This window comes from Mustela nigripes, chromosome 3, assembly GCF_022355385.1.
Source record: "Mustela nigripes isolate SB6536 chromosome 3, MUSNIG.SB6536, whole genome shotgun sequence".
NCBI lineage: Eukaryota > Metazoa > Chordata > Mammalia > Carnivora > Mustelidae > Mustela > Mustela nigripes.
In genome coordinates, this window is record NC_081559.1 from 28798296 (window position 1) to 28812271 (window position 13976).

The following is a 13976-nucleotide window of genomic DNA, read 5'->3' on the forward strand; positions in this document are numbered from 1 at the left end:
AGATACAGGGATGTTGCTGGAAGATGGACTATGAAACAGATAAGAGTAGAACCAAGTCAAACTGTTTGGGGCTACCGAGTTGTCCAGGCAGGACCCTGGACTAAGGTCGAGGCAGCGTGGCTGGAAAGCTCTGAGCTGGACTCCACCCTCTGCCGCTCAGAGGCGCTTCAGCCTTTTACCCCTTTCAAAGAAACTGGTCCTCCTCTGTGTCACCATGGCAACCGGTCCCCATCGTGGGGTCAGTCACAGGACCAACGATGTGGCCCAGCGACCAATCCAAGCTAAGGAGGCCTGGCTGCCATGGTTTTACCAAGTGTGCAAACAAGGAACTGCCATTCTCCAGGCCCGGGGTACCAAAGAGCTCTGTGTTTCATGGAAAATCCTTGGAAGGAGATAAGATTAAAGATGGGGACCGGGAAAGGCCTGTGGTCTGAGAGCACCAGAGTCCCTTGTCTCAGACCTTATTCACATCAAGACTGCCATGGAGACCTGCTCTGAATTTGGTGGGGAGGGGTGGGAAAAGGAGTTGCAATCCCTGCCTCAGAGCATTCATTGAAAATTCCTTGTTTCTTCCCATTTTAGACTGGCTTTGAGCCATTCCCTAGTCTGAGTCATGAGTCACGAGTCACAACCTCACAGCTGATTGAGGCCTAAGGGGAGGCTTCCCATCCCCCACACCGTCTTGGTGTTCAAGAAGGACAGTTTCAGGGGCACCTGGGTGGCTCAGATGGTTGGGCGTCTGCCTTTAACTTGGGTCACGGTCTCCAGGTCCTGGGATTGAGCTCCATGTCAGGCTCCCAGCTCAGTGGGGAGTCTGCTTCGCCCTCTCCCTCTGCCTCTCCCCTCACTTGTGCTGTATTTCTGTGTCTCTCTCAGATGAATAAATAAAATCTTTTTTAAAAATTTTATTTATTTAACAGATAGATCACAAGTAGGCAGAGAGGCAGGCAGAGATAGCAGGGAGCAGGCTCCCTGCTGAGCAGAGAGCCAGATGCAGGGCTCGATCCCAGAACCCTGGGATCATGACCTGAGCTGAAGGCAGAGGCTTCAACCCACTGAGCCACTCAGGCACCCCATAAAAACTTTTTTTTTTTTTTTTTAGAAAGGACAACTTTGGTCTGACCCAAATTTGGATCATTAAAGCCTATTTTCAAGCAAACTCTATAGACTTGTCTGGAGCCAGGACGGGTAGGGTTTGGAACAGACTGGAGCCTCCGAGGTGAGAGAGGTGAGATCAGAACAGGGGGAAGGTTGGGATGTGGGATTCGGAGAGCAGAGCCCTGGTTGCTCCCAATGCCTGGATTCTGATCACTCCTCCCCTCACAGATCATTTCTAAGGCAGATGAAAGGCAAGATGGAATCACAGCTGGACGGGCAGCCATCCCCACCCGCAGTGTCTTCTTGGTCTCTCTTCCATCTACATCCTTCCAGACCTAGGGTTTGGCAGGCCTGGAACCTTGCTCTGCCTTTGAGGTATATGGTACCCTCTGAGCATTAGGATCCCCTACAGAGCAGTCATGCCAATCTCAAGCCTAAGAACCCACACAGAGAATTCTGTGACTACAAGATTTGCACGTTTAACATTCTGATACCTGTGATCACTTTGCTGCTGGGAGAAGGGGACTGGCCACCACTGCTCAATCCCACTAAACCCTGGGCATCCCATGCCTCAAGCTTAATATTTCTCAAGCTACTTAACTCCTTTGATCCTCAGAAATAGGAGCAATTGGGAAAGTACTAAGCCTACTGTCTGTTCAGACTTCCTGGGGCTGCTTCCTTGTGTCCCTTAGGTCAAAGTCCAAATGTCACCTCCTCAAGCTTTCATTAATGTGGAGAAGTCGGATGTGCGGGTGTGCAAAGCAGCCCACCCTCTACCGGGGGCCCTGAAGACAAAGGGTGGGGCTGGGGTGGGGGGGAAGGTGGTGTCAGGAGACCAGGTCTGGCCCTGCTCCAGGCCTGCCCACTCAGGTTCTCAGCTGGAAAGATGGATGATAACCAAGAGGTGAGTAGTTTTCTTCCTGGGCTCCCAAGAGCTCAAGTATCCAAAGGGATGCCTGAGAGCTTTTTCCCCAGGTGACTTCTTTCACACCACAGAGAAGAGCAAAGGGGAGGCTGGATGTGAGGGGTTCTGAGTACTGTCCCATTTAAGGATCGTCGCAGACGATGAATTGAACATTATGCTTAGCTGTGTCCTTAGACGCACAGATGCAGGGGTTAGGACATGCACTGGCAACATGGTGAAGCCTGTATTATCAGAGGAGTGTCTCTTAATTTCCCTGGGGTCTATAAGTAGGTAGGTGTGATGGTCGTCGCTTTAGATTTATATATAGAGGTATCTGTATATATGTATGTATGTGTGTGTATAGGGAAAGAGAAATTTACATAGATACATAGGGATGGATGGTTGGATGGATGGATGGGCAAGGTGAAGCTTAGGGTCATGTCATACTCAAAATTTTCTTAGAAAGACAGAGAGCCCATATTATTTTTTTAGGTTGTAAAACCTCCAAAGTAGATTTCTGTGGGCCCTTTAAGCTCTGTGCCTGTGCTGGGTCTTTCTTAAGAAGCCACTGGAGGCCCCCCAGTCCCTGCACCCCGCAGCTGGGGGAAATCTGGAAAGTTCTGTGAGAAAGTGGGGATGCCCTCTGGTGGGGAAAGGGAGGATTTCCCCTCAATCCAGCAACCACTGGCGTTTTTCGTATATTGTCTTTAATCCACACAGCACCACCAAGGGGTCGCCTTTATTACCATTCCCATTTTACAGATGTGGAAGAAGGGACATGAAGAGCCTAGGGAAGGTGTCCAAGGTCATAGCTGGGCAACGTCAGAACCAGGATTGGGCTGGCTCTGTACAGAAAGCTCTGTTCTCTTCCATCCTCCAGGCCCTCTCTTCCAGAAGGTTCTCCATCAGCCTCAGTGAAGTCTTGTCATCCCTTATCAACCAACGTCTATTCCCTCCTTTACCCTGCCTCCCTCTATACACAGGCCCTTGGTAGGCTCAGCCTTCCTAGACAAGGCCAGGCCCTCACCTGCAGTGCTCATCTCTTGGGTCTGGAACTCTGAAACCATTTCCTAGTCCAAGCATTGTTCCTTGTTCACCTTGATCACTGGGCTCTGAGGGGAAGGAAGGCAGGAGTCAAAGGTGAAGAGGAAATGGTGAAAAGGCCCAGAGGAAAAGAGATGGGACCCAAATGAAGAATTTCTAAATTCCTGAGGGCCCCTCACCTTAGGGAACAACAGTCAGAATTTCTCTTTGCACTTGCCCCTAGAAGACAAAGACTAAGTCAGGGAATACCAAGCAGTGGCCATGTGACCCAACCCCCTCCCTTTGCAGACCACACCAGGATCATGGGATTGCATCAGGCGGAAATCAGACAGGCGCTCTCTCCATCCTACTCACTGGACGTCTGACGCCTCCTACCTACAGCCCTGACACTCCTTCCCTTCCCAGTCCTTCTGTCTATCGGTCACACTCAGTGTGGACAGACCGCAGGTCTCACACACCTTGGCGTGGTGGTTTTGGTGGAAAAGGCTGTCTACCCCTCTCTCAGGCAGGTCTCTGAGGCATGGAGCCTGGGCATGTACTCCATCTTCTGGGTCTTCACTTTTTGAGGGATGTCATCCTTCCAGAACAGTCCTGCAGGAAGAAAGGGAGGAGCGTGAGGTGACACTTGGAACAGCTGGATTGGCCCACCCCAGAAACCAGAGTGTGATTAGAATTTCTGCTTTCGCCCAAGCATAAGGACCACAGGGCACCGGAAGGATCCAGAGATGGGCTAGGGTCCAGGAGTTTGCCTTCTGCCCACCTTGGCATTGGAATCCCTGCTCTTCCTAGTTCTGTGGCCCTGGGAAACTTAATTAAATTGGCCGAGCTTCAGTTTTCTCATCCGTGGAACAATGAACCATTGTTGAGAGAATTACAGGAGATAATCCATGTAAGTTTCTTAGCACGGTGCTTGGTGTGCAGTAAGTGGTCAAATGTGAGTTTAACAATGGTGCTGCTACGAGGCCTGAATGAAGCTGAGGATGAACAGTGGTTTCAAAACTCTAAGGCATTACTTGCACGTTAGACACCATGATCGTTAGTAGCAGTCATGTGAACTCCAAGCAGCTCTCCCTTCTGAACCTTGCAACCATGAAACCCTGTTTCCAAGAAGGGTATGACGCTTTCCCCCCAAAAATCCGCTCCCACTCTCCACCCCACCTCTGTCATCCCTCTATTTGCCATATACTCTGAGCTGCCTACTCTTCCCAGTTCAGAATCTGGAATATGGTGTGGGGGAGGGGAGGGGGTCTGACTGGAGCCCCCATGATTCGTGGCTCTGAGCACTTGGATAGCACGGTGGGGTGGGGTACGGGACTAGTCCCAAGGAATTGGATGCTGACCTCTTCCAGGGACTTCGAATCGCCTCTACTGCACTCCTCTAAAGAAGGCAAGTGAGAACAGCTTCCCCACAAAGACTAGGAGACCCCCACCCCGTCTTGCTCTGGGTCTGGCCCGGTGAGGCTCCAACGGCGAGTGTGATGAGAAAGTTTCAGGTAGAGAAATTTGTGGAAGGTGTTTTTCATGTCAAGTTGGGGACCCTTCCCCCACCTTTGCACCTGACAGCCCAGTCTCTCTCTTTCAGCTCTTCTGCGCTCACCTTGAGGCACAAGCCGCTGGAGGACACCTCGGAAGTATGGGAAGGCCAGGCTGGTGACTTCTTGCCGGGACCTGACCAGCTGCATTCCCACTTGGCCCTGTCCCCCTAAGGACACAGAATGGCATTAGCAGGGACGACGGCCAAAAGCCTTCAGGAGGTGCGGGTTGCAGAAAAGCGGTCCCCTTTCCACCATCACTCTCAGATCCCTCCCACTTCCCGGGTGATCTGCTCTCCCTTCATCTCTGCCCCTTGCTCTTTATCCACTGGGTCTCACTCACCCCTGGCACAGACTTCCATGTAACAGCAGAGTCTTCGGCCCAAGAGCCAGCCTGTAGATGGACAAGTGAGCAGAGCCTCAGAGGGCTACAAAAACTGAACGGACAGACAGGCGAACAGGCGAGGGATGGGGGAAGAATTTCGGCTGCTTCCCAGGTGGGGAGCTGAAAAAAGTTCTGGAATCCTTGGAAGAATAAACCTGGAACCTGGGTTCAGACTGTTAGGGCAGGCAGCCCAGGTTCTCACCCTGGAAGCCACAGGATACCCAGCTGCGCGATGTGGGGAATGACCTTTCCACCACACAGACCCTCCTCAGTCCAGGTAGACAGAGTGGGGTTGGGGAGAATCCAAAAGGCCCAGGGTTCCGGCATCTGCACGGGGTCTGCCGCGCCTTCGCACTCACCCAGCTCTCCGCGGAGCGCCGGTCCGCATGGAGTCCTTCACACTGGTCTCCAAGGTCAAGGACCGGCGGAGAACAGGTGGAGGAGGAGGGAGGGACACGAGTGCGGGGAAGGCTAGGCGTCCTCCCATAGCCGCCAGGGACCTGCGTCCCCAGGCTGGAGGTTAAGTAAGCCCAGGGGCCTGGCTGGGCGCAGTCATCTCCCCGAGGTCATCAGGACTGGATGCCAGAAAGGCCTGGCTCCTTCTGCCTACCGCTCGGCTCCAGCCACCTCCGCCCTGGTCCTCAGCGCGTGCTGTTTCTCCCGTGGCCTTGTGGCCCGGATCTGTATCCCCTGGACCACTCGGGGGTCCTCTCCATTCCTCCTGCTGAACCCCCAGCCTCCCTTGGGGCCCGCTTCTTTTTTGTCCTACCTCCACCTTCCGATTTTCAACTCCCCTCCAAACCTCCCCACCCCCGCCTGCAAGACGCCCTCGGCCTCTGCCCACCACGCACTGTTCCCGGAGCTTCGCACACCCACCGCTCCTGCAATCCCCGTTTCCCGGCCCTCCCCCCAGCTTTCCTCCTGACCGTGGGGACTAACGGCGTGCCAGCCCCCCGGGCAGCTGCTCAACAGCAGGAAGCAAAGAATCAGACGCATTCCCACAGGTCCCCGGGCCCCCCGCGCCCGCCGCGCCGGCTGCTGCATGGCTGCTCCCGAGCGTCTGCTCCAGCGCGCGAACCTCCGCGGCCAAGGCCAGACCCCGACGACAGCTGCGAGCGCCCCCCTGCGGCAGCTCGGCCAACGGCGCGGCTTGTAACAGGGCCCCCAGCCCCAGCTCTTGGGGTCTTGGCGTCAGAGTCCTGCTTTTAAGATGGGTTGCTCCGAATATAATTGCCCTCGCTCTAGAACCCCCTCCAGACACCCCCATCACACACGACAGGAGCATCGCCCCATCTCCTTCTCTCCAAGGATTAAAGATTGGTGGGGGACAGGGGAGGTGGGTCTCAAGTGGGATTGAAAATCGGTAAACAGCACCTGGGCACCGTTCTTGAGAAGTAGGATGCCCTATTTGGGGACTCCTTAAGACCGTGTGCTGGGTAAGATTGCCTGGGGTCAAGCCCGAGCACCTGCAGGCAGCCCCTTTAACTTCTCTGGGCCCCTGGTCACCTCTAAGATGAGGATGATTCTAGTATGTAGTTCACAGTGTTTCTAGGAGGATTAATTAGTTTAATACCCTGGGGAAACATTTAGAAGTAGGACCGGACTGGCACATAGTAAGCACTCATTTAACACTGGCCATGACTGTCTTCTGACCCTGCCTTTCTATCATTGCCCCCCACTCCACGCCCTGCCACCCCAGGCCTTGATAAGCTTTCTCCCTGCAAAAATGTTCTCCTGTCAGTCCATGTCTTTTCCAGACCCCTACCACGGCCGTCATCTCTTACCTGCTGAGACTGCTTCCCATCTGGTTGCTTGGAGTAACTGATAAACTGGGCTGTGAGCCAGGAGCCTAGAATCCATGTTGTTCCACTCTTGCCTCCCAATAATCTCTTTTATATGCACCTGGAGGAGCTAACTAAAATAGAAATTGAAGCATGTTTCTCCGCTGCTTACCCCTCTTCCATGGCTTTCCTGTACACCTCAGACTAGTTGTTGACCCCCACCACCACCACCACCATGCCAAGAAGACGCAGCATGACCTAGCCTCCCCTCCCTCTCCAGGCTTTTCCTTCTCCCTCTCTCCGTGTTCCAGCCACACCAGTTTCCTCTCCATTCATGAACGCCCGAGCTCTTCTTTCCTCTTCTCCTTGCCCTCACGGTTGTCCCTCTGTTTCAGCATAAACAGCATCCTGTCAGAGATGTGTTTCTTCTCCCTACGCAGCATTACCGCCTCGCTTCCGTCCCTCTTCTCCTCCGCAACGCACATCACAATTTATAGTGACTTGTTCCTTTCTGCCTCTTCCTTGGAGTGTAGTTGCAAGAGGGCGGGGAGCGGGCTGGGGGGACATGTCAGGGTCTAGCTCCAGACCCATCTCAGAGTAGACTCTCAGTACATATTTGTTGAACAAACAAAAGGGACTGGGGGGGGGGGGTCCAGAGACAGGTATGAAACGTTTCTGCCTCAGTGTTCTCATCCGTTAGATGGGCTCCGCGTAAGGGAGCCTCGTAAGAATGGAATCCGACGCTGGATAGAAGAACAGCACATGCTCCACAAACACGGTGGGCATGGAATTCTGCTCCACCTCAGCTTCAGCCTCCCCTGGGATTCTCCCACCACAGCCCAAGCCCTACAGGTGGGAGGGAGACCTTGAGACCCAGAAGGGCAGGCCTGGTCTGGAGGAGCATCAGGAGCAGAACTGAGGAGTCCTGCTTCACAGCTTATCCGGGAGAGGGGAGAGCCCCCAGCTAGGCCCAGAGCACAGAGGCTGCCCATCCGGATGGGGAGAGGGGAACCCTGAGGCAGTCTCACCAAAGCCGGACCAAAGCCTGACTCGGCCTCGGAGGCTCCCTGGTAGCCTCTTGTCTGCGAGGGTATTCAAGGAGTGGTGGTGGGAGAGGGGTAGAGAGCAAGGCATGGGCCTCTAGTACTGTGCCTCCTCGTGGTTATCCAGGGAAGGAGACAATATCATTGTGTTGAAGTCTGCAAAACCCTTTTTCCGGGAACAGGGTCTTCCCTCAGGATGTGATCATCCTGATGGAAATCTGGAAAAGAGGCTGGGCGCTAAGGTAGCCAGGGAGGGGGGTGGGTGGCCTCCAGTCCCGGGAAGCTGAGTTCAGTGGAGAGCAGCGCCCCCTGGGGGAAGCAAGGGGAACCGGGCCAGGGAAAGAGGATTTCCAGGAGAGCCCCACCGACCCGCTCATCTACTCTCTGCCCAGGGCCCATCCTGACCTTCTCGGGTATATTGAGCAAGAAGGGGACATTTCTTTATATCTAATAACCCAATCATCTTGGGGGAACTCCTCTCCTCTTTCAATTTAGAATGTGTCTAATGCCAACTTTTGTGATGGGAGGACCTTACGATTCCTACACTCCTCCTTTTAAGTAGGCTCCATGCCCAGCGTGGAGCCCAACACAGGGCTTGAACTTACAACCCTAAGATCAAGGCTTGAGCTGAGATCAAGAGTTGGACACTCGACTGACTGAGCCACTCAGGTGCTCCCTTTCCCTCCCCCCCTTAATGAGAAATTTTACCTGGTGGTTATGAAAAGCAATACCATGTAAACTTAAGTGAAGAAGACGCAAGGGTGCAGCTCAACAGATTATTAGGCTGTGAACAGCCACGTCCTGCTCTCCAGGCGACAGAACGCTGCCAGGACCCGCGGAAACACTGCCTTGTCCTTGCTAGGTTCCATCTCCGCTCCTTCTCGCTGATGTTAATCACTCTCCTGACTTTAGGGACAAACTCCCTCCCTTATCTTTGTCATTGTGCAGCAATGACATGCATTGTGTAGCAATGACATGCACTGTGTAACTTAAGCACACGTTTCTAAGGAGTGGTGTTTAAAAATGTAATTATATGGTGGACTAGCTTCCTAGGGCTCCTGCAACAAATTACAAGCGTAGTGACTTCAACACATGTCAGGAACACGCTACAAAGGAGCACACACGCATGGTACCTTCCCACATATGTCAGCTTCATTCAGTCATAAAGCAAAGTTAATTCGTAGTTATAAAGCAGGTTCAGGACTCCGAGCTCAGTGACATCTCACCATGTGATTAGACTCAGCTTCTTAACATACACAGCAAGGGCAGAAGACAAACCACACCACGAGCAAGGTAACAGAAGGGTGGAGGAAGGGAGTGAACCAAACGCAAAGTCAGGGTGTGGGCTCACGGTTGAGATAAGGCCCAGGTCGGGTCAGGGTCAGCTCTCAGCGCTGACTGCCTCTGACATTCAAGCAGGGAAGGTTCTAGGTTCTGTTCAGAGATCAATCGGGGAAGTTGCCTTTTTTAAGTGGTCAAAGAGGGGTCATGTCTGAAGATTGTGACAGTTTGCTGCCCAAATTTTCCCCTTTTTAAAGAGATTTAATCCATTTCGGGGACCCACAGACCTGCTCTGGTTCTGCTCATTATCAGTTCTGGAGTGTCTTCTGACGCTGGTCCCCACAATATTGCCAAGCAGCAGTACCTTATCTGCTCGTGTCATTGCTTGACACAAGCCCCTGCATAACATGAGAGACTCCATTTTGGTCGTTACAGCAAAAATGTATTCTTTCATGGTTCAGGAGGCCGGAAGTCCAAAATCAAGGTGTTGGCAGAGCAATGCTCCCTCCAAAGGCTCTGTGCAGTATCCTTGTTTGCCTTGGTCAGCTTCTAGGGACTCCTGGCATTCATTGGCTTGTGATGGCATCTCCGCTGTGTCCACATCTCTCTCTCCTTTTTCTTATAAAGACACTGATCATTAGGTTTAGAGACCACCCTAATCCAGGAGGATTTCCTCCCCAGAACGTTAACCAATTACATCTGCAGGAGCCAATTTCCAAATTAGGACACGTTCTTGGGGTCCAGGGAGACAGCGATTTTGGGGAGACACTATTTAACTCACTAAATTACAATATGTATTATTTTGTGCTGACTGCTTTTGTTCAACATATTGTATTTTTTAAAAGATTTTATTTGAGTGTGTGTGTGAGCATGGGGGCGGCGCAGAGGGTGAGGGACAAGCAGACTCTCTACCGGGCAGGGACCCCAGCATGGGACTTGATCTCAAGACCATGAGATCATGACCTGAGCAGAAGGCAGATGCTTCACTGACTGATCTACCCAGGCACCCTATATTTGATTTTTTTAAAGTAATCTCTACACCCACTGTGGGGCTCAAACTCCCTGAGATCAAGAGGCACATGCTTTACTGGCTGAGACAGCCAGGCGTCCCAACATTGTATTTTATTTATTTTATGTATTTGAGAGAGCATGCCCATGCTTGAGCAGGGGAGGGGCAGAGGAAGAGGGAGAAGCCGACTCCCCACTGAATGGGGACCCCGAGGTGGGTCTTGATCCCAGGACCCCGAGATCATGACCTGAGCTGCAGTCAGATGTTTAACAACTGAGCCACCCAGGTGCCCTCTCTGAACATTATACTTTAAAGATTTACCCATATCATCAAATGAGACACTATTGTATTCATTTTCATTGCTTTATAGTCTTCCGTTGTGTGATAACTTTACACTAGGATCCAGAAGCTGAAGAACCTCCAGCCTTTGGGGTCCTCCTCTTCCCAGATTCCTTCCAAGGCTCTGGGAGGAGCGCTAGCCATATGTTCACATGATCAAATATTTTTATATGATTTGCAAAAGTAACTTGTTATACTATATTTTCTCATTCTAGCTATGCTTTTTCTTGCCTGACTGCCCTGGATAGAAGCTCCAGTCTAATGTTGACTAAAATTGGTGAGAGCAGACTTCCTTGCCTTGTGCCTGATCCTTAAGGGGATGGCTTTCAGTCCTTCATCACTGAGTATGATGTTTATCTGTGGGTTTCTCATGGATACCCTTTATCAGGTTAGGAAGTTCCCTCCTATTTCTGGGTGTGACTTTTTTTTTAATGAAAGGATGTTGGATTTGGTCTGCTTTTTCTGCATCTATTGAAATGGTCATGTGGCTTTTATGTTTGTCCTCATTTTTTTTTTAATTAAAGATTTTATTTATTTATTTGACACAGAGAGAGACAGAGAGAGAGTACAAGCAGGGTGAGTGGCAGACAGAGGGAGAGGCAGAAGCAGACTCTCCACTGAGCAGGGTGCTCGATGTGGAGCTTGATCCCAGGACTCTGAGATCCTGGCCTGAGCCAAAGGCAGATGCCCAACAGACTGAGCCACCCAGGGGCCCCTGTTTGTCCTCATTCTTATGAGATATTTGCTTTCATACTAAATTCTTATCTGTAATTTTGTATTCTTCTACTTAAAGAGGGTCCCCCAAATTGTATGTTTCAGCCCCCACAAAACTGGCATCTCTCCCAGTATCTACTGTATTGTGTATGGACCCTGGGGTTGTTACCAGTTTGGGAATCTTAGGAACAGTTGCTGTGAATATTTGTGGTGCACATGCAAATGCTTCTGATGCCAGCAGGCTGGGGCCAGGGACCCAGAAGAGGTCCCACAGGACCAGCCAAGGGGATTCCTGGCTGCGTGCAGGGTAAAAATCAAATGTAAGCCAGCAGGAGATGAAAGCAGAGTTTACCGAGGGCAGAGAGAGAGTGAAGGTTCAGAGTGTCTAGGAGACTCAGAAAGGAAAAAAGAGAGTCTCCTCTTTGCTTGAGACCCAAGGGTATTTATTGAGGACTGTGGTCCAGTGTACATGTCCTCTCAAGCATCCAGGAACCGGCTGGAACAAAGACAAGGGCCCAGGAGCTGGGGGACTTGGAGCTGGGGGACTTGGCATTGAGATGGCTAGTGTGGGTTGTCTGGAATATGCATAGGAGGGCTTCCTCCGGTCATTCTCATCTGGTCCTTGCTTAGATGTTAGCTAGTCTAAAGAAAGCATTAACTTGGGGTGCCTGGGTGGCTAAGTGGGTTAAGCTTCTGCCTTCGGCTCAGGTCATGATCTCAGGGTCCTGGGATTGAGCCCCACATCGGGCTCTCTGCTCAGTGGGGGCCTGCTTTCCCCTCTCTCTTTGCCTGCCTCTCTGCCTACTTGTGATCTCTCTGTCTCAAAAATAAATTTAGGGGCGCCTGTGTGGCTCAGTGGATTGAAGCCTCTGCCTTCAGCTCTGGTCATGATCCCAGAGTCCTGGGATTGAGCTCCGCATAGGGCTCTCTGCTCGGCAGAGAGCCTGCTTCCTCCTCTCTCTCTGCCTACTTGTGTTCTCTCTCTGTCAAATAAATAAATAAAATCTTAAAAATAAATTTTAAAAATCTTAAAAAAAAAAAAGCATTAACTCTTTGTCCCCTCCAAGGAGGGCATATGCTGTTTGCATTACACAGCATGTGTAAGTGGGTGTATGGTCTTAGCAGGAAGAGAAGCAGGAAAGGGAGCAAAACGTAGATTTTTACGGAGTCCTTCAGTTTCCTTATCTCAGTTCTACGGAGGTGGTCTGGGGGAGTGGAGTAGCTGCGCCAACAAGTCTAACGCTGAACTGACGTCCCAAACTGTTGTCACTTTACATTCGCACTGACATTGTCTGAGACTTCTTGTTGCTCCACATCCTTACCAACACTCGGTATTATCAGATTTTAAAATTTTAAAACCGCGTATATTACGATAGGGTGTGTAATGGTGACCCGTGGTTTTAATTTATATTAAACCACATGAAATTGCCATTTTGTAGGTCAAAATAGTCAAACATAAACAATTTCATGATTCAACCCAACATTTCTCTGATGACTGTGGAAGAAGAGCATGTTTTCATATATTTAATGGCTTTTTATTATGGAGTGCCCACTTATTTTGCCCATTCTTTTAGATATCTGACTTTTCTTACTGTCTGTAGGTCTTATGTACTCTGAATAGGAGCTCTATGTCAATTGCATGTGTTGCAAATAAGCGTCCTTAATCCTCTTAATGTCTTAATTTCGATGAGGTCAAATATGTCAATATTTTCCTCTATGCTGGTGTTCTTTGTATCCTATTTAAATCTTCCCCAACCAAGATCATAGACTCTCCCTTTTTTTTTTTTCTTTTAAAGATTATTTATTTATTTGACAGACAGAGACCACAAGTAGGCAGAAAGGCAGGCAGAGAGGGCGGGGGGAAGCAGATTCCCCGCTGAGCAGATTGAGCGGGGCTCAATCCTAGGACCCTGGAATCATGACCTGAACTGAAGGCAGAGGCTTTAACCCACCGAGCGACCCAGGTTCCCTGGTACTCCCCTTTAATATTTTCTAAAAGCTTTATTTACTTGCCATCTCTATTTAGATCTAAAATCCATTTGCAATCAACTTTGCATATTGTGGGAGGGAGGGTTCCAACTTAATTTTTCCATGTGGATAACCAATTTTCATAGCACAGTTTATTGAAAAGATCATCTGAATTGCCACTTACATCATAAATCAAGTGTCAGATACTCACTTGTCTCTGTTGGTTCTACTGGTCAATTCTACTGAACCAATTGATAGAGTCTTAATCAGTTTTGTAATAAGCTTTGATAATTGATAAGGTGATTGTCTTCAAAGTGTTGTAGCTATTTCTATATATATTATAGAGTCCACATGTCAACTTCCATTATTTATAAGTAGAGAGAAGCAAACCCATTACATTATTAGGATTGCACTGAGTCTATGTATGAATTTGAAGGATAACCAGTATTTTCACAATATTGATTTTCATATCCACAAATAACACCTATCTTCCAAATTATTGGACCTCTTCTATGGAAATCTTTTAGTACTTATTCGTAGGTACTTTTGCTTCGTAGAAGTTGTCCTTTTAAATTTTTCGTTTTCTAACTATCCATTGCTGGTCTAAATAAATAGAATTAATTTTAGTATATTGATTTTTCAGCCAGCTATCTTTGGTAAACTCTTATTAATTCAAGTAATACAGCCTTTGGGTTTTCTATGTAATAAGTCATATCAAAAGGACGTTTGCTCCTCTCCTTTCAGTGTTCCTTTTATCCTCTGTATCACTTTTTCATCAAGCTAGAGACCAACAGTACAATGTTGACTGGAAATAGAAAACCAGGCGTCCCTGTCTTATTCCAGCTCTCAAAGGAACACCAGCTTAGTTTAAGCTCCCC

The 13976-nt window shown here is 49.9% G+C and overlaps 1 protein-coding gene across 5 annotated transcripts; it reads right to left on the bottom strand.

Annotated features, from left to right (window-relative positions):
• Positions 1-1089: 1089 nt before the first annotated feature.
• On the bottom strand, positions 1090-6069 carry LOC132013577 (regulated endocrine-specific protein 18-like). Of its 5 annotated transcripts, XR_009403041.1 has the most exons (6): positions 5890-6069; positions 4922-4972; positions 4644-4748; positions 3505-3637; positions 3226-3265; positions 1896-3114 (listed from the first exon to the last, which is right to left on the bottom strand). XR_009403041.1 is itself a non-coding variant. In XM_059393537.1 (5 exons), the coding sequence occupies exons 1-4, from the start codon at positions 6005-6007 to the stop codon at positions 3537-3539; spliced, it is 375 nt and encodes a 124-aa protein (XP_059249520.1). In that variant the 5' UTR covers positions 6008-6069; the 3' UTR covers positions 1887-3265; positions 3505-3536. The 5 variants fall into 5 exon arrangements, 3 of the variants coding, with proteins under 3 accessions (XP_059249518.1, XP_059249520.1, XP_059249521.1); XR_009403040.1 differs by having other exon boundaries at positions 1090-3114; positions 3226-3637; XM_059393537.1 differs by having other exon boundaries at positions 1887-3265.
• Between the last annotated feature and the right edge of the window lie 7907 nt (positions 6070-13976).